This window comes from Cynoglossus semilaevis, chromosome 2 (assembly GCF_000523025.1).
Source record: "Cynoglossus semilaevis isolate Cse_v1.0 chromosome 2, Cse_v1.0, whole genome shotgun sequence".
Lineage (NCBI taxonomy): Eukaryota > Metazoa > Chordata > Actinopteri > Pleuronectiformes > Cynoglossidae > Cynoglossus > Cynoglossus semilaevis.
This window is the reverse complement of record NC_024308.1, coordinates 17737571-17758066: the sequence shown is the minus strand read 5'-3', so window position 1 is coordinate 17758066 and position 20496 is coordinate 17737571. Positions and strand designations below refer to the sequence as shown.

The 20496-nt window shown below is 39.7% G+C and overlaps 3 protein-coding genes across 3 annotated transcripts in view; 1 reads left to right on the top strand and 2 right to left on the bottom strand.

Annotated features, from left to right (window-relative positions):
- Positions 1–9548, bottom strand: part of atp8b3 (ATPase phospholipid transporting 8B3) — a 38382-nt gene extending 28834 nt beyond the window's left edge. Inside the window, exon 1 of the mRNA XM_008307070.3 lies at positions 9050–9548. The gene's annotated coding sequence lies outside the window, so the exon portion shown is untranslated. The remainder of the gene's footprint in view (positions 1–9049) is intronic.
- On the top strand, positions 3156–9056 carry LOC112486771 (uncharacterized). The gene is made up of 2 exons (XM_025054179.1): positions 3156–3649; positions 6976–9056. The coding sequence occupies exon 2, from the start codon at positions 7010–7012 to the stop codon at positions 7676–7678; it is 669 nt and encodes a 222-aa protein (XP_024909947.1). The 5' UTR covers positions 3156–3649; positions 6976–7009; the 3' UTR covers positions 7679–9056.
- A 4303-nt stretch (positions 9549–13851) lies between the features above and the next one.
- The window catches only part of lingo3a (leucine rich repeat and Ig domain containing 3a), a 27711-nt gene continuing 21066 nt past the window's right edge, over positions 13852–20496 (bottom strand). The window contains exon 2 of the mRNA XM_008307071.3: positions 13852–16231. Within this exon, the coding sequence (XP_008305293.1) occupies positions 14338–16170 (1833 nt within the window). The 5' untranslated portion in view covers positions 16171–16231 and the 3' untranslated portion in view covers positions 13852–14337. The remainder of the gene's footprint in view (positions 16232–20496) is intronic.

Here is a 20496-nt window from a genome sequence, read left to right as displayed (position 1 = left end):
ATTTACGGTAAGTAAATTGCCACCATCACATTGATCCTTAGGTCTGGAAATGTAATTATTAAAAAAAGAAAAGAATAGAATAAAAAGCATTTTAAACAAACCTGTAGTCTTTACTGGAGAATACAGTGAAGCCTACATTAAACACATCAACTGTTAAATGTTTATTAAAAAATGTTGACTTATAAAATCTAATTAAATTGCGGAACAAAATTACAAGACCTAAGAACAGCATGATAAATACAGTAGGTCATAATATTTCGGATCAAATACTGACTAATCTTAATAATTCAATTTCAGATTTTATTAAGTTTATAATAGTTTTATCAAAATTGCGCTCGGCCCCAGTGCCACTGCTGGGCCCATCTTCATGCCCATCTCCTTCCGTGACAAAAGCAGCAGAGATTCAAACAGTTCCTCTCAGGTACAGGGTGTTCCTTTGCTTGTAGTCGGCTCAAGAACAACGGGCGACCTCGACGGTGCAGAAAGAAATGTAGTTCAATCAAGCTGCTGCTAGAGGACTATAGCTCCTGGCTCTGAGCAGAGAGAACGCACAGCTGAAGGCCAGGCTCTTCAACCTGCAGCATTCTCACAGCAGTCTGGCTGCAGGAACTGCTTTGTCTGGAGGGGAATTCTTCACTCCCGCTGCTGTAGCTGCTGCTTTACCATTCCCCACTGATGGTCTGCAGGCAGAACACTAGGGTCTTCTACAAACAACAAATAACTCGATGGAGAAGGTGGGTACACAAGTGCTTTAAAAGCAGCACAGCCTCACAGCTGTGTCCCATCTTGTTCTATGTAAACTGGACCAGGAGCGATGCATGATCAGCAGCAAAATGTCTCCACCAACGATGACAGCTGGGTCAGACCCATGTTTACTCATCACATCTCTTCTACGCCCGTATTTGTGAGGTCCCTTATCAACATTATCTGAGCTCCTCGATCGGCTGGGATGACCTTCTGGTGTTCTAGAGACCCCAGTCTTATCATCAACAAACTGCCTCACCCCCCAAACCTTATACTTGGACCACTCCAGCTCCAACCATCCAGTAGTCACCGCACTGGAGCTGCTTCACTAGCAGTGTTGCATTGCGAGGCATGTCTTATTTCAAGATGGATGTCTTAAAACTAACATGGGTGGGTGAATTGTTAGGGCAAGAATTCTACCACTACAATACAGGTAGTACATCACAGGAGGTATAATAATACATTCTGCTGAAAGTTCACATACTTGCAATTGTCAGTCATGAATGCAGTGCACAGACAATGTTGTTTGACATCATCCATTAGACACATTTTCGCCTCCAAAAAGTTTTGTTTTTGCTCACTTGACATAATTATTTCTTGTTAAAGGGATTTTTCCCCAGGCTGTTACCTAAGTTCTCACTCTGTGACATACTTAAAAAAAATTATAAAACACATTCTTCCATAGGTACATTGGTCTCAGTTGAATTTAATTTCAATATATTATTGATTATATTCCTCCATCTTTCCCTGTTACAGGTCTGATGTGGGAGGTGTCTGGGGGCTGTCAAAATTGTATGATGTTTCACTGCCTGCCTTGTAGTTTAAAGTGAAGTTGCTGTAACTGAGTTGTTATTCACGCTGTGGTCCTCAGCAGACGAGGTGACAGGAAAGCGACCTGCAGAGGGCGCCTACACACAATAAACGGGGCAAACGGCAGATGCGGTACTTTTTTTTACTAATACTGTAATAATAATTATAGCGACGCTTCCGTCGTTTCGTAAGGGTATATTAAGGTAGATAGTAAATTAATCTAGCGACTGGGAAGGCTTCACTTGCTGCGTTTAAATTAAAATGAAATGAACCAAAATCGTACATTTAATAATGAACCAAATCTACAGTAACTATTACACCATGGTCGCCTTGTGTATAATTGGTGGACACTTCATGGTCTACTCTGTATTCTAGTGTACTAGGACACAGAATGTACAATACTCTGTATTTGCAGTAACCTAATGAGAGTACTCTCCTGTTAGGTGTAAAAAGGTGAAGACTACTTTTCCAGTCACGTGAACCAGAGTCGTCTTTTACCAAGGAAACACTATATATAAAAAAATAACATAAATTAAAGACAAATGATAAATAGAAAAAACTCTACTTCCTTTTTTAAAATTTCAATAATATAATAAAATAAAACATGTATGTTCCCCTTTGCAGCATGTTCACGCATTGTTCTGACATGTAAGAACAATTTAAGCTTTTGAATATCTTTAAAATGTATAATATATATATATATATATATTCACCAATATATGTAGGTCCATATTTGTTCCCTTCTGTAAGACTTTATACATTTGGTCACTAATGGTAAAACATGAGGACACTGTTTCGCATTGACAAACTATACAAACATCAGCACAAAATTGTGATTATGTCATTGACTTTTCACATGTCTCTTGATCGGCAATAATATTTAAATGAGGCTACACATAATGTGGCAAAATGTGAAAATACTAATAACAAATGTAACAAATTAATATAAATGTTGTTTTATTAGTATCTTAAATAACAACGTATTACACAGCATATTTGCTGGAAACCATTTGTTGCACATTTGAGATTTTGCTCTTTAGCACTTTTATAGCAGCAGATTCAGTCAAACAACCCTAAATGGCCCACAACAGCCACATCATCATGTTCATGAAAATCCAGATTTCTGATGCAATTCCACAACACTACACTCATTGTTACACTTCTCCATTTTCTTTTCAAGTTTCTTTAAAATACTAAATAAAAACGGATTTGTTCCCAAAACGTCTTCACAGTGGTTAAGAGATTACTGCAGTTACTGTAGTTGCACTTGATTAAAAAATACATTGTAATTATCACTTTTTAATGCAGTAAATATAATGGCCATTTCATTAATCATTTCATTAAACATGAAGTAAATTCTCATCTTTGATGATCTTCTATGTAATACAATTTAAAAAAACAGGGTAGAATACCAAAAATTTAATCACTGGTAAAATAATATAATAACATATATATTATGTATAATATATAACATATATAATGTTGAGTGCCAATATACTGGAGGACTCAAAATGTGATAAAACTGACACTGAGGTTTTGAGGACTAATTTAACCGCACAAGGAAAACCTTCACTCGTGTCTGTCAGTATAATATCAGTAATATCTGACTAGCCTGTTTCAAAGGTGAATGCCAATGTGGTTTTTTTGTTTTGTTTTTTTGTTTGTTTGTTTTTTTTTTAGATCGATGGTCTGGTCTCGATAACCTACGAAGGCCTCTCAAACTGAATCTAAATTTATTTACGTAGTGCACCTTTAATCAACCACACACACAGCCCTGCAGCCACAGTTCAGGAAATACAATTAAAAACCAACACAGTCGTACCATCCAATGCAACACTCTAATTATGTCAGTTACTCAAGTGTCAGTTACATCAACGCAGCCACCAATGCCGCAGCAATGTCTGTATGCAGGAAGGTAGTCACATTAATGTTTTTTTTTTTCACACGCCGACAATAGAGGAAAAGATCGCGTTAGGAGCCACAGAATAACAAGAAGCAGAGAAGAAAGACGGCAGGACTGACAGTTACTCTCTGATCGTAAGGGCAGCATATTTGGATTTGTAAATCTGACCTGGACTCTCGGCCACAGTTGAAGGTAAGGCCTTGACCTCGGTCTGACACAAGAGTCACTGACAGCAAGTTTATGATCGTTGAAAAATTCAAAGACGAAAATCTTACGAGATTTTGTTTTGCAAACACGTTTTGTATTTGATCAAATTGTGTGGATAAAAGTCCAAGGTGACAGTGTTTACTGAAATAGTGCAGAATAACCAATTATGGACTGTATTTATGATTAAAGACAGGGACAATTATTCAGACCCTCGCACAAAACACCACACAGTCTCAGACCGGTGTATGTATGTATATTGTAATGATAATTCATAATGATTAATATATATTTTATAAACCCAGGATTAGCTTGAATATTGGTTTAAATTACTTGATGGTCAAATATAGAAAATAACTATTTTAAACATCACTTCGGCTGCAAAGTTAGTATGACATCATGGTCAAGTGCGATTTTACCTTCTTTTTCATCTTTGACAAAATTGTTAAATTTGAAAAAATCAGCTTTGGTTCAATTGTAGGTCAAAAATGTATCATGTTGTACCGTTAAAGTATTACTACAAAAACAGTGTTTTAAAAGCTACAAATGTATAGGCTTACAATTGAAAATGAGCTTAGAAAATGTTCTCTATTTTCTCTAAAGTGGAGTCTGACTTCATATTTCTTAAGGGTTTTTTTTATATTTGGATTTCACAAGATAAAATTCACAAAGTGGTACAATACAGTCTATTCAACAATATTGTCAAACTTCTTAATGGAGCTATTCAGTCAGAAATCAAGTTTTTCAGTTACTACACAAGTTGAATGCATTCATTTGTTGTATAGAAACTGATTTTTGCTCTTTATGACAATGAAAAATGGTTCAGTGTTCTGGGTTAGGGTTATTGGTAAATTATTAGTTAAAACAACACTAATTTACTCTGGGTTACATTTGACCGACTGTTAATGTCAGGATTGACTGTTTCCTGTTCTATGTACTGCTGCCAATCTTAGCCAGTCCAATCTGCTGGTGTTTACTTTATTATTATTTAACCGTGTGTATTTATTAATTATTACTTGTGATTTAACCTTTATTTATCAGTATCTGTGAGCCATTCCTGTTGAAGTTAAATAATGGGTCTATATTACAAAAAAAAAAATCGACAAAGTCTACATGTACTTTGACAGTATCTATAAAAAATATACACTACTGCGCCATCTTGTTCCAGATCACTGATGAAGTTCTCTTGTGTGACAGTACTGTACACAGTGTCGTTACACGGAGCTCGGAGCTGCCTTTAAGGAATACTTGTGCTAACTGAAACATTCTAGTCCATCCTCCCACAGGGGCACGGTTTACTTATATATAAAAAGAGGCTAACGCAGTACATCGAGGTACACGTCTCTATTTTTGTAACGCTACACAGAGCCTGTGGCAAGACAACAACAGATGGTGAGGTGTAGGAAAACAGACAGCAAAAGAAGAAGTTTGAAAGTTCATTACTGAAAAGCAGGCGAGCTAATGTTATCCTGTGACAAACAGCTGTCCACCAGCAGCCTCACAGCAGGAGCTTTTCCTGCTGTTACTTTTGTTTTATTTTTCATTATTGAACCCACTCGTGCCTATCAGACCCCCGGTGGCCTGTAAGTTTATATCCTCACACAGAGACCCAAATAGGTACATGCTCAGGGTTCTCTGGGCCCCACCTGAATATTTTTAACCTTGCGTACATCCTCTGCCACACGCAGGCTGTAGGCTCCTTCTCAGTCTCCTTTTCTTATAAAGCTTCTTTGTTCTCAACAGCAACCGCAACGTGTGAAAACATTTGGTGTGATAGAAATCTGCTCACCGTGTCCCCACAGAGGTCATGTGGCACACAGGGCTTTTTTTCAGGACACTTAATGTGAAACTGAAGCCTTTTTTTTTTTCCTGAAAATGTGAGATTTTCTGCATCATTTCTATATGGTCATATTAGTCCTGCAGGAAAATCTGTTGATATAAAAAAATGCATCTGCATAATAGCTGTATGCAAAGTGTGATGTGTGGGTATGGGTGTGTGGGAGGAGGTGAGAGGATGTTCATCTAAGGACATTTGTTGTGCTTGTGTTTGTTTATCATCACACCTGTGTAAGGAGTGCAAAAACTCTTCTCAGGCAACTTAAACAAACCACAAACCGACCTGTTAAAATCTAACGCTGTTTGTTTTACTACCTCCAGTCTGCGCCGGCTCTTACTGAGCTGTCTATTAGAGCCTTGAAGAATAAGGACTAAAGTGCAGCAAGGCAGGTCCAGTGGTTAAAGATGTGTCTCTGTGGGGAAGTGATGACACGCTGGAGCCCTCAGTGGAGGCTGTGTGTATGTGGGAGAAGTGAGAAACGCAAAACAGCGACAGTGTCAAGCTTGACTAATGTGCGCTGATCACATCACATGGACCCGGTCCATTTTTGTAGTTAAAAAAAAACAAACTTTACACGTTGGTATAGTTTCTCAAAATGTAGAAAAACTAAAGTGTCTTTTTTTTTGGTTTTTAAATGAAAAAAAATATCAGCAAATTAACTATAGTCATTTAGTATAGTCAGTTGAGATCAGATCATTACATTCAACAATCAGGTGGGGGTGGTATTAGTTCCTAGCTGGACATTTCTATCAGTGTACGATAGCTTAAAATTCAATTTGATATATATTCATATATATATATATATACATATATATATTCATATATATACATATATATATATATACATATATATATATATATACACACACATATATATATACATATATATATTCATATATATATATATATATATGTATATATATATGTGTGTGTATATATATATATATATATGTAGTATACACACAAGTATAGCATGTTTAGCATGTTTCTTTAAGAAATCTTTGTAGCTTTACATCATTTGCAGACAGGAAGTCCTAATTCAAACCGAAGACCAAGCGGTACGGAGGACGCAGACCTATGATCCTCTGGCCTGAACTCTTCATCAATGGGTCAGGGTCCAGGTCAGAAGCTAACAGATCTGATTCTATCTATTAGCATCCATCATTGGCTTCTGCAGCAGCTTCAGCTCCAGCAGCTCAGTTTATCTCAGTTTAATTAACCCTTGGGTTAAAAACTGTTTTCTTTCAAAAACAAACACACGCACAACAAAGGAAAACAAAAAACCCCAACTCAGATTCATGTCTGAAGACAGACAGGCGTGGTGGAAACCATAACCTTTGCCAAAATAGGAAATCACACATACATACAGAACAGACAAATAAACCCACACGATTACAAGGTAAGGCAGTGATGAAAGTTTATGTATGACTAAGATTACGACACCAGGCTGAAGACTTTTCCTTCCTATTTTTCTCAGGCCTCTGCTGATTGTCTCCTCTACTTTATCTACCATGGAGGCCCTTCCTACACGTAAAGAACAAGATGACAATTTCTCACAAGCGGAGAATGAATTTGTTAATAGAGGAGCACGCCGTAAAAGGAAGTTCATACCTGAGGAGAATAAGGATGCTACGTACTGGGAGAAACGGCGTAAGAACAACGAGGCGGCCAAACGGTCACGGGAGAAGAGAAGGATGAGCGACTATGTACTGGAGACTCACTTCATGGCTCTGAAGGAAGAAAACGCCAGGCTCATGGCCGAGTTAACGTTCTTCAGACTCCACTTTGGCCAACTCCACCCCACAGCTGCACTCGGCCCTTACACACGAAGCCACGGCGGCAGCCAGCACCACTCCCTGCAGAGGAACTACTGCTGGACTGGCAGAGATTCGTCACTGATGCCAGGCCAACAACTGTCTCCTCCATTGTATGTTCCTACATTTGCCTCCAGCAGCCTGAGAGGATACCCACAATTCCATACGTACGGTGGAACCAGGCCTGGTGTCTTCACTCCCCTCGTTCTCACTCGAAATCCCCTGACCACCTGTCCCTCCCATGTACAAGGGGGCTTACAGCACCCTCCAAAAGCCCTGTCAGATGAGGAGGACGAGGAACAGCAGGTGCCAGGGATGCTGCCCTCGTCCTCCTCCACTCAACCTTTCCAAATCACCTACAAATAGAGCGGCCCCTAAACCGGAACACCAAACTTTCACAGCATCTCCAATTCCAACTATTGAGATTGTCCAGAAAGAAACTGTGCAGAGAAAAAGAATTGGGACAAAAGATAAAATATATAAATATACATAAAAAAAGCAACACCGTTGTATAACAAAGGTTTCACCGAGAGTTTCATCTGATAAACAATGATTTCCTGTACATCTTGTAGGTTGTTCTACTAATCTGAGTATTTGTCCTTGCTTTGTGTGTTTAATAAAGAAAACGATTCACACCGTCCATTTTTTTAAAACTCAAGCATTCATTTAACTTTGCTTTTATATTCTATAAAACTGATAGCTTTCAAAGCTAATTAATTTTAATCAATTTACTAATTGTTCAAAATTATAAAAAGCCTTCCAGATCAAAATAATACATATGAGACAACATAAAGTTAATAATATACAACATCCTAAAGAAGGGAATTAATCATTTTTAAAACATAGATCCAGCTGTCATGCTGTGGATATTCAACTGGTGAGGTTTATCTCAAAATATAAGAACAAGTGCTGAGCAACATGCACAAATTCCTCAGGGACAAGCTTTTTTGTGTACTCTATGTATGGATGTGATAGAGAATCAGGCAAAAAAAACAAACAATAAAAAAACAATAATAATATAAAACAGAAACCTAGGTTTAGCCAATTAGTAACACAGTGCCTTTGTTTTCTTCACACTCTTTTGCCAAGATACTTATTGGCTATGGCTGAACATCACGGGCCTTGTGGTTGGAAAGTGTCACATCCACCAAGTGTAGGACGCTCTGACGGTCCGTCACTGGTGACAATCAAACAGCAGCACTAAAGGTGAAGAGAGCCAAAAATGGACTTCAAAGTGTTGTTTCATTTACTGGGCAGACAGTGGGGGTAAACCACCAGGACCAGCAGGAGAGCTGGTGCCATTTGTTATTTTAAGCTGTGGAAGTGTGTGACCATGAGAAACAATATACATTTTATAAATAGCTAGGTTTCTTCCATTTAAAAAAAAGTCCTTTCACTGTGAATACTTACTGTCAAAGATGAGAGTACTGTGTTCTGTGAGGTCAGATCTTCAGAGTTTAATCCAGAGAAACCACTAGTTTCACTGGACATTTGTTCCGGAACATTTACCCGTGCCAGGATGTTTCCTCTACATTAACTTTCCATTGTTTTTATGTTGTTACAGTTTTGTGGGCAACCAGCAGAAACCTACTTTTTTTAGAATAGGAAGGCCTTTCATTGTTGGCGTGTATACGGTAGTATTGAGAATCAGTACAATGAAGATAAACTATATATAAAATCATAAAGTTGTAAGTTTACCAGAAAAAAAATCATGACAGGAAAAACTGGGCAACAGACCTGATAATCCTTAGTGCAGTGGAGAACCTGAGAACGCAGCAGTGACAGCAACCCAACAAGGACAGGGTGAGGGAGAGAAAGCCAGAGAGAGAGGTATGTTTACCAGGTGAGACTGGTGAAACTGATGAACACAGAACCACCAGACACAGGTGAATGTGATGAAACTAATGAACCCAGGAGAGACAGGCAGAAGGCAGGAAGACAGAAAAAAAAACCCATGACAGTGAGGAGTAAAGTTTTGGTGTTTATTAGAGAAGAGGTCATAACATTATGGAGAGTAAAGAAGAATGATCTAACATCCACACTCACCTTATTAGCAGTACTGATCGAACTGAATCATTGACTTAAGTCTTGTATTGTCCTTGGACATTTTAACCCCAAATAAACTTTTTACAAAAACTTTCTGTAGTTACACTTTAATGGTAAACAAGGCCCATTTGACCTTAAGGGTTAAACTGGGCCTAGTAGTATCCCTTCTTTAAACACTGTTAGTATTCTGCACTAGGGTGTCAAATAATGTAAAATGTATGCATTAGTTTTGTTTATAACTAATATATATATATATATATATATATATATATATATATATATATATGTATATATTTATATACACACACATATATATACTTTGTGAATGGACAAAATCCAAGCCGACTGAGCTCTTCTTACAAAAAAGATACATGACTAATACACCTAACCGGCCGTTTTTGAACCCGGCAGTGAAGGCTGCCATGTCTGTAGTCACGTCACACTTCATTTCTAGCTTGATGCTAAAAAACAAACAAACAAACAAAAACAAAAACATCATTATGTCACTGTCCTCTTTTGCCCCAAACCAGATGTTACATTTTTAGCAGCTTGCATTGTAGAAATTAGCATCTTGTGATTTCTTGTGTTATGACAGGTAAAACAATGAAAGAACTGATTTGTTTGTGTAATTCTACACACTTCTGTGATATGACCACAGCATTTAAACTTAACTAATGCACTGCAGACACATTTTATTTTAAATTCTTGATAATTTTCTGCAGCTCCAGATGAATATTATTATGTGGTCAAATTCATTTTAAAAAAGGAGGTCATTTTCTGTTGAAGGCTGCAGACCCCCAGTACAGATCTTGGTGGCTCAGTGAGTAGAGGCTCAGCAAAGTCCCCCACCCCCCATGTGGTCAGATGACGCACTTCTTACTGCATTTGCTTGCATTAGTGTCACAAGAGACTGACACTTAGTGCTTATCTGATGTGTCAGGGTGCACTGAACCTTTCTGTGAACCCCCCTACCACACACACACAATCACACACACACACTAAAAGAAGAAGAACTCAAGCTCTGAATTTATGTAATAGGTTAAATAAAAAATAGATAGAACAGAAGCAACCGGATACAGGGGATTGAGGCCAGTTTATTCCCAAATATAATTTTAAAAATAAATTTGAGCATTCTTTTCACGTTTAAAGCACATGATAAATAATTAATCTGAACTATATACCATTAATGTATTTCAGAACATATATACACATAAATGCAACATGAAGACTGAGAACAATGTGAAGATTTATTTGGCAACAAAACCCTTAAATCTCCCTCCCCCTTACTTTCTCAGTTTGTCACCACAATGGTTTAGAGATTAGACCACAGCTTCAAAAAAAAAAAAAAAAAAAAAAGAAGAAGAAAAAAAACTATACTAAAAACTACTAACTGTATTACACTATAGCAGTAATACAACATGCTTTATAAACAGTGTGCTTCGTTTGTTCTTTATAAAACAATATCATACAAAACTATATACAGCATACAGGAATTTTCCAATGAGAAACACTTTTATTTCCCATTGTGACAAATTGAGATATTCTTGGTTGACTTTTGCTTCCGTTTGTGAAATTTGCTGCGCAGTTCACAGGGGATGAGTTAAAGGAATATGGTATGATTGAAATTTCATTGTGAGAGAATTTTTTTTTTTCACTTTTAGTACAGCGAAAAAAGTCTCCGTTTTTTTTATCTGTCTAACAGATAAGTTCCATTTATAGCCAACAGAGAGCAGCAGAGCAACGTCAGAAGAAGTGGGAAACGAGCGGCCAGTGCTGAGCTCAAAACCACCGTTTCAATCTGTATGTACTATTACAAACAGTATTTATTATATTATTTACGGTTAACACTGTTAGAAGCGTTCAGCCCTTTGTTGGTACAGTGTCGATGTCTTCCCTAAAGCTGCCCTCCTCTCTCTGGCTCCGTTTCATTATGACCTTTGTTCCAGTCTACTAGATCCATATCACATTAGCATTTTTCTCTGCGTGTCTATAAACAGGCCGAGACCCTGACGAAGAGTGACTTCACTCCTTCCACTGCCGACCAGCCATGCCTCCATACTCTCACCTTACTATACAGCCAGACATAGGCAAGGGAACTGGAACGTGAACACCCTTTGGAGTGCATTGTGTGAGCAAACATGTCTGCGTCAGATGGACTGATATGTCGACCATTGCACATATTCCCTATTTGCAGTACAGTCACAGTAAAATAGTAAAATATCCTCAGTGATATGACTATAAACGACCACTAGGGTGTCATTGATTAAAAACATAAAGGATAACTCTAATACAGTGTGATCAGTTCACATCAGGAATGGACAAACCCCAGTAGGTGTTCTCTTTACAAGTCATACAAGCAACTGATGAAAAAAAAAGATGTGTCACTCTGACTGCAGATACACTGAGATGGGTTAGAGTGTTTGTGTGTGTGTGTAGTGAACAACGAGGCTCATTTGCATGTTCGTGTTGGGTTGTTTCAGTCCGCAGACACACTGACAGTGTAACCTTGCTGTTCTGCAGCCTGTTGTTTAAACCAGTGATTCCCAACCCCTGTGCCGTGGCACACCAGTGTGCCGTGAGAGATCATTAGGTGTGCCGTGGAAAACTATTATTTATTTATTGCAAATAACTTTTCTTTGCTCATCAAAAGACAATTAAATACTCCTCTGCTAGGTGGCAGCAGTCGGCTATGGAAAAAAACCCCCAGATAATCAGAGCTGTTGAGGAAGATCTTTGTGTCTTTCTTCAATTCCTGCCAGTACACCAGAGTTGTCTTCAACTAAACAGGCCGAGATTCAAGTCATTATGAGGTCACTTTAACTAGAAGATTATTATATTTCATTACATATACTCTTTGTCAGATTTCTGTTTGGTGGTGTGCCGTGGGGTTTTTCCTGGTGGGCTGTGGCTCAAAAAAGGTTGGGAAACACTGGTTTAAAACTAGGACAGACCTAGCTACTGTACGGCCTGCGGACCACATCCTGTCCTCTGACCATATCCAGCAACCCGTGTGAGATCACTGTTAAGTCATTCTCTGATGGGACATTTGTCAACAAATGTTTGGTGGACCCTGCAGCACCACTGTGACCAGGACATCCAAGAGATTTGACGGCTCAGCTGGGGAGCTTTATGATGGCTCAGCTTTATGTCATTCTGACACTGCAGGAGCTTTAAATACCATCTCAACACCGAGCACGAGTTTGTGTGTTATGTTTGTCTTGACATTTTTCCATATTAATAGTTCCATTATTTGGATTAGTTTTTTAGATAAAAACAGATGTGAAACACATTCATCTACCTGCTGCTAATAGTCTTTCTGGTCCAGCAAAATACAGAAGAAAATCCTCAAAAAGACACTGATATTTCCAGTGTGGTCCCTTGGGGAAAATGTGTTTCCCACCTCTGCACTGCAGCATCACAGCTGCATCTCTGCTGCAATGTTTTGTTGTTCTGTTTATCTCTTAAAATGGCAATAACCGACATCAACTGACATCAACGTTCTGTTGACATCAGTTTGAGTCTGAAAAATACACATAAGATAGAAACTGTGAGGAGAAAGTATTTTATCACAAAGTTGGACGTACCGTTGGTTAAAGTTGATGTCTTAAAACGTGTGATGTCTGGACTTTCGACATGCTGCTGCCACTGCAGTGCATCTCTGGCCTTTAACTGTACATGGGATATTGACATAGACACCGAGCACAGGGTGAACAGAAAATCTTCAATTTGTTTAAGTTCAATATGACTGAGATCTACGAAAAAACAGGCTACTTCTCATTCAGCTCATGACTTCAATAAAATATTTTTCAAATCAGGAGTTTATGGTCTCAATCACTGGCTTTATGTGTTCCATAAAAAATGTAATGACTTTAAAAAGGCAATGCTATTCAGAGAAAATTAGATGACACATTGTGTAAGACCGAGGAGACAAAAACAGGCTCCTTTATAAAAGCCATGTTTTTTGTTTTTGAAGATCAAGCCATTTTTGCATGAGCAGTGGGTAGTAGATTGATATTTCCACAGACTTCCATTTATAGAATTACATCCAAGCCAACAGAGAGGGAAAAAAAACATGGCTATTTCCATTTCTAATATTGAACGTGGATTGTGCGTGGTCCTAAATTTATAGCTTAACCTGTTACAGTCACAGTTTGTTTGGAACACGTCCAACCGGAGGCATGCGACCTCGCTCCACCATGGCTTTGCACTGAAAGTGATTTCTACGTGAAGCTCTACAGTCAAACTGGCAGTGTTGTAAAAGACAGACTTGGAATAGAATGTACTCTGCACAAACCCCCACACTGTATAAATACATACAACATATACACATATATATATATATTTATACATATATTTCTGTCTAGATATATATATAAATATATATACTGTATATATATAAATATATGTATATACACACATAAATATATGTATATATATATATATGTGTACATTTATATATACAGTATATCTATACATAAATGGTATATGTCACTGCAGTACTCTTAGGTCTGTGTTTATGCAGTACATTGCTAGCACTATTTAAATAGAAATTGGCAAGTCCTTGGCAATCATTGAGCACCACCCTGGTTATCATGGAGACAGGAGACAGAGAGCTTGATGGAGCAGAGAGGTGAAGTCCTCGTTTGGAAGCAGGACTGAGTTGGCAAGAGCACGTCAGAGGGTACAGACTGGTGGGCTCTGAGTGCTGTTGTTGCTTGGTCTTTTAACAGTCTATTCAAAAAAAGTTCAGACATCTTTACACAAAATCCAAATTTCTCTGACAACAGTGAACACACACAGTAGAAACGCACAATAACAAATTCATATATAGCCAATTTGGACAAGAAGGAAAAAACGTTTGATCAAACTCTAAAAATGACAGGTGTTCCACGTTTTACAAGTCACTTCCAGTGGCAGCTTGACCCTGCTCGTAAACAGTGTTCAGGATTAAATACCAATAAATAAAAAAGCCCAACCGTTTAGATCATTTTCATGTTGAACTTGCGGGCCCCGCCTTGTCCTCCGCTGGCAGCAGGTCCGTCCACCTTTCTGAAGGAATACTCCACTGAGAAATTGTTTTTGTGCTGCCCCCTTCCTCGACTCCACACAAACAGCAGGATGAAACAGAACAGGACCACACCGAGGAACATGATGCAGCCCATGGCTGTGGATATGAGGATGGTCTTGAGGTCCAGAGTAAACTTTAGGAAGACCTTGGTATCATTCAGATTGGTATCATTAAGATCTCCAGAATAATAAGTATGGTTGGCTAAGAGGGCAGAATCCAGCGGCAGTCCACTCACCGTGAGTGTGGCAAAGTACGTGTCATTTCCACCAGCATTACTGGCTATGCAGATGTAGGTCCCAGTGTCTGTGACCTGTGCGTATCGTATCTCTAAAGTGCCTTCTGGCAACACAGTTAAGCGACCACTGCTCTTTGTGGTGATGCGGCGTCGCTGAGGAGAGATCCAATAGATCACAGGTGTCGGTTCACCTTCTGCTCTGCAAATGAATGACACCACTTGCCCCTCGCGGGCAGATATCTGCTGTAGTTTTCTGTTGCGGATTTTGGGTTTCTGGCAGGTGAAATGGTCGAAGAGAGCAGAGTCGGAAAAAGCATTGAGGGCCCGTCCCTGCACCTCAACTGGCATCATACACACTGGAGGGGCAGCGTCAAAATTCAGGGTCTTCCTGCGCTGGAGGATCCACAGTAACCGACAGTCGCATGCCAAAGGGTTTCCATCCAAACGCAACGTCTCTAGTGTGTTGACGGACTGGAAAGCACCTTCTTCCAGGGTCACCAGACTGTTGGAGGACAGGTTAAGAAGTTGGATTTGTCGTAGACCGCCCAGTGCATAGGGCTGCACCACAGCCAGGTTGGTGCTCACCATGTGCAGCTCTTTCAGCCGAACTAGGTCTCGCAGTGCCCAGGACTCCAAGACAGAGATAGGATTGTAGGAGAGGTCGAGGCTGGTGAGGTGGCTCAAACTGCGCAGGGCAGAGGTCGGAACAGAGGTGATATTAGTATGAGTGACAGACAGCCACGACAAGTTAAGACCCTGAAGGCTGTGGGGGGAAATGTACTCTAAAAAGGGCCAGTGACTGATCTCCAGACCCCTAAGGTTTCCCAGTTTCCGGAAATTCTGGTCTTCTAACGCATAAATGCTAAGGTGGCGTAGCCGCAAAGTGACCAGATTATGCAGGTAGGACAGAGACTGGCTGGACACGGACGTCAGGTTGCACCTCTCAATAGTCAGTTCTCTCAGTCCAACTAAACCAAGGAATGCCTTGTTGGAGATATAAACTAAATCGTTGTCTCCAACTTCTAGGTTTTTGAGACTTTTCAGGTCCTGGAAGGTGAAGTCCAACAGAATTACTATTTTATTTCCACTGAGGTCCAAAGAGGTGAGGTTGGAAAGATGGGAAAATGCTCCCATTGGTACGAGTTTCAACTGATTTCCCTTTAGGGACAGAAATTGGAGATTTTGGAGACTAGAAAAAGCATTTGGTTCCAGGATGCTGATCATGTTCTCACTCAAATCCAGCTTTTCAAGACGTGCATATGGAAGCAGGTCACCCCGTTCCACCCAGCGGAGTTTATTTCCTCTTAAATCTAGAACCTTGGTGTCCAGGGGGACGCCTTCTGGTATTGAGGACAAACGTTTGCCAAAACAGGATACAGTCTTGGGCTTTGACATGCACTCACATCGTTGGGGACAACCTTGGCTTTGGGCAGGTGATACTGTGGACATTAGTAGCAAGAATAGCAAGGGCAGAAGCCAGCCTACTTCCTGGTTCAAACTTGAACCCATTGTCCTCCTCTTTATCGCTTCCTTCTGCTCCTGTCTGGGCTTGAATCAATGATCCAGACACCTGGAGAATGGAAAAAAGAAAAAGGGAGAAGTTTAGGACAGGGTGTTTGTAAGGGAGACACAAAGTCAGTGGCAGAGATATAAATTAGTTTCTCTCACTTCCCCCAGAAGCAGTTAAAAAAAATCTTTACATGAAGGTAGATCCAATTACAAACTCTATTTGGTCCATTTAAGCAGTGGAATTCAAGCCTGAGAACTGGCCTCATTTTTAAAGGTCTTGAACATAATTCAGTGGAATTACTTTATGTCACTGTAGGTTCTCAGTCATCTACGTCATTTTACCCATGGCAGTTAAGAAAATGGACAGTGGATGGCTGGATTCCTAGAAATGACCACGCCCAGATCCACTGACAGGTGTCATGGTGAGATGGAGACCAAGACAGTCCAGTTGTCCATTTCTAAACCGCTTTGGAATTATTTTTACTTTTCAAATCAAGCGTAAATGAGTTGAACCAAATATCCCATTCAATCACATCATCTGTAAAGGTCAGTCAGGTGGGAGGCTTAACCACAGGGGGAGGAGGGAATTGGCCACAGCCATATGACTTTTATATAACACACACATGCAAATCCAGTTCAGTTCTCCACCATTGTTGTACAACACAATGTTTGCAGCAGGGACATAATCCCTCCAGAATAACAGAATGGGATTGAAAGCAGCTTTAAAATCACATTACGCTGTGGGGATGCGGGCGAGGGGGCAGGTTGTGTGTTAAACACCGGGCTTTCATTGGCTCACACGCTTGGTTAAATGTCATGTTGATAAAAAGGTGAAAAAGAGAAATGTGCAACAGGGAAGTAATAATTTCAGGTACCTGACACAGCCGAGAACGGATGTTTCACAGTGTGAAATCTTTACTCATTAAATTAATCAATGATTAAATGACGACTCCCATGAAACCAACTGACGAGGGTTTCAACTCTGTTCCAAATCCTCAAAGAGTGTTGTCGACAGCATAAGAAGACACCAAACATGGAACATAAAATGGCATTTAGATTAAAACTCGATTAAATAAATAACACGTTTCTCACGTCTCTCACCTCTAGAAATGTTCTTATTTGCAATTCCTGGTTCTGAGGCGAATACCGAATATTAGACGACCCACCACAGAATATATATGACTGTAGAAACCAAGATTGTCTACAAGCGTACAAGAATAATTCAGCAGAACATGTTTATTCACTCACCTGAGCTTGTACACCAAGTATACGTTAAGAAACCTAAGGAACTATAAGGTTAGAAACCAGAAGTAAACATTGCTGACCTGGTGCCTGGGAATAAGAAACAACTGTCCAACACTGTTCTGTTCAATCTTCAAAACTACACTCCCAAAACAACGCACTGGACTGGTCTACTGACAGGTACACGCCATGAATTCCACATGATTTTTATCAGTATCCTATATTCAATAGGATGTATGTATTAGGTAATATTGAAGAGGGTCTAAATACTATATTTGAATACATTTCTTCTTTGAAACAGTGACAGGCAGCTGTATTTTCTTTAGTCTTCCATTGAACCTGTTCTTTCAGGACGATTTCTCTGACATGTCTTCCAGGTCAACCATCATCATGGTGGAAAATACGGTAAAAATAGACCCAGAAGGTGGCGCTAAGACAGCTTTTTACATCTGACCTGTTACTAATGTACAGTAGGGTTTTAATTTAAATATATGTTCTGTTATGTTGGAATTAAACTGCAATATGTTCTAGTATTTTTGTGATCAATGTAAATATATATGACAAAAATATATAAACAGCTGTTTTATTAGAAAAAAACAAGAACTTAACTCATTCATAACTCAAAAAGCTGCCCTCATTATTTAAAAAACATCTCATATGTCACTCACTTAGACAGTTTCCTAAACCCATATCTGGTAGCAGCCACTTGCTAATAAGCCCAGGGGCCCAACCTGCTAATGCACCATGAGGTCAACAGCAGGTGGATATACCAGTGAACTGCCCCCAGGCCCAACTACACATCCCCCTATGGGCTTGGGGCAGCTCCACACAGATCACGTCTGGGCTACTGTTACTGTTAGTAAACCGAGTCAGAAATAACCTTCAGTGTCACGTCTCTGAACAACTCAGTAGAACAACACACTATGTTTAGAAAAAAAAAAAGCTGGCTCTGGAGAAAATGGACTGATGGACTCATACTCTTTACAGCCACTATTGTATTTGCTGGGTTTGTGGTGGCTGGGGCTAAATGAAAAGAGGATTAAACTTCAGGAGGATAAAGCACTTCTAAATAACTGGAAAGAGAACAAAACAATACAAAGCCACAATTGATATTATTTAACTTCTCAAGTTTCACATAGCTCCTTCAGGAAACAATGTTCTTGAAGGATGTAACTGGAGTGGATGGTTTCTGGACCTGCAGAGTATCTTTCTGTCCACCGGGGGTACTGCAGCAGTAACAGCCGTTGTTAAGTTGAGGAAGCTAAAATAATGTGATCAGCTTCAGTATAACAAAGCAATAGGTGAACATCACTGTTAGCTGCCCGCTGCACGTTAGTGGACAGCTGTGATGTCCTACCAGAACGTCTCATCTGTTGGCCACCTGCTGCTCCTGGCTGTCAGGTGTTTTTGTCCTCTGTCTAATACTGAGACATGAATTCCTGTCCGGTCTGTGGTTCCACAATAAGTTATTGGTGTGTGTTCATGCAGACACAGCACAGGTGTTTGTTGTCTCTCACTGTTGAATAAATGACGAGGCTGTCAGCAGAACAAATTTTTACACAAGCCTCTGAAGAGAGATTAGGTTTCGTCATTTCTCTCTTTATCTTTCTGACCTGCTCTGTCCCGGCATCAGTTACCAACAAAAACATGTTTTAATGTTTATGAGTGTCTGTAGAGTACCACTGTAACGTAACGTTAACAGATGCACTGTGCTCAGCTTCCTACGATGCATTTGTTTGTTTGTTTTTAAATCTGCAAATATTTACCTGACTTTCTTTCAACAGTAAAGTAGGTTTAAAGTCCAAAACTGGCAAGAAAATATGTCAGTTGTACAACTATTTACTGCCCTTTGCTCATCTGATGCAAGCCAGAGGCGTCCGACATGAAGGTGAAGCCTCAACAAACACAAGCCGGGCATTTAAGATGGTCAATATAACTCATATAACTTCTATGACCGTGTGAGTAAATGTATGTGCTGATTAATTCCACAAATCCATTCAATCAAATGATCTAATAAATATACAGAAAATAGCAACACCAGGTAAACATGGTGAGATGTTCCTATGCATCTGTTTAAAATATTTACTAATTGGAGTTGGGACTGATCTTAAGAAAAAAAAAAGGTTGTTGTATTTTACATTCTTGTCCAGTGTGACCATCACTAACACTAAGAATGGCTTGGAAAAGCCATCAAGAAGCAGGTCTGTGTGAGTGCTAACAGAAGCACTGCAATAACTGTAGCCTGAGCCCACCCACTGGAACAGAGCATGAGCTATCTGCTGTGTGTCCTTGAGGACGCTCTGTGCTCATCTGCTGCAGTGCTGGTGGGACATTGTGTCCATGGAGGTGAGTTCTGAGTCAATGACCCCCCTCAGCAGGTTTGATGGCCCTCTCTCAGCCGGGATGGTGTTTTCTTACCACTTTGTGATACCCCTGTTGAAGACGCTCTCAACAAGTCCTTTGAGGACGTGGGATGAGGAGTTGACATTTCAGTCGGGCCTTCTCCAACATCCTAATGAAGTAAAGTTTCTGTTGGCATCTTTTCTTCAACCTTTTAGTCCTTTCAAGCACAGGGCCACAGTGTAGGGTCGAACTGCAGCATTCAGAGGCCTGTCTGTCAGTCTGTGACACACTTCTCCACTTCAATCCTTTGTCAACTGGAGAAGGGAGTGGTCTAGAGAAGTAAAACCCTCTTACATCAACCAGAAACTGATGAAGTTCCTCAGTTGAGGAATGAATCGTCTTTCAAGCTCCAAGAAGAAGTCCAGTTGCAACCAAGCAAACTCGACAGGAGCTGCAGTGTGAATGTAGCCTCAGATGGTTACAGGCTGCAGAGAGAAACATTTCTCTAGAGTGAGTTACATTCAGGAAAGAGAATCGTCCTCGCAGGGTCGGGGATCTAACTGTGGATCCTAAATCAATTGAACAGATTGACCCGCTGTAATGAGACGACTTCTGTTCAACATCAGATTTTATATAAGGAAAGTTAGCTAAAATAAAATAGCTATTTTTAATAAATCAAGTTCAGTTCAACCACCTTTAACTGTGGAGAAATGCTACTTCTGTGATGAGATTCCATTCTGT

What these genes read in the sequence shown, in the direction of transcription:
- LOC112486771 (XM_025054179.1), top strand. Translation starts at nt 7,010, where the DNA reads ATGGAGGCCCTTCCTACACGTAAAGAACAAGATGACAATTTCTCACAA.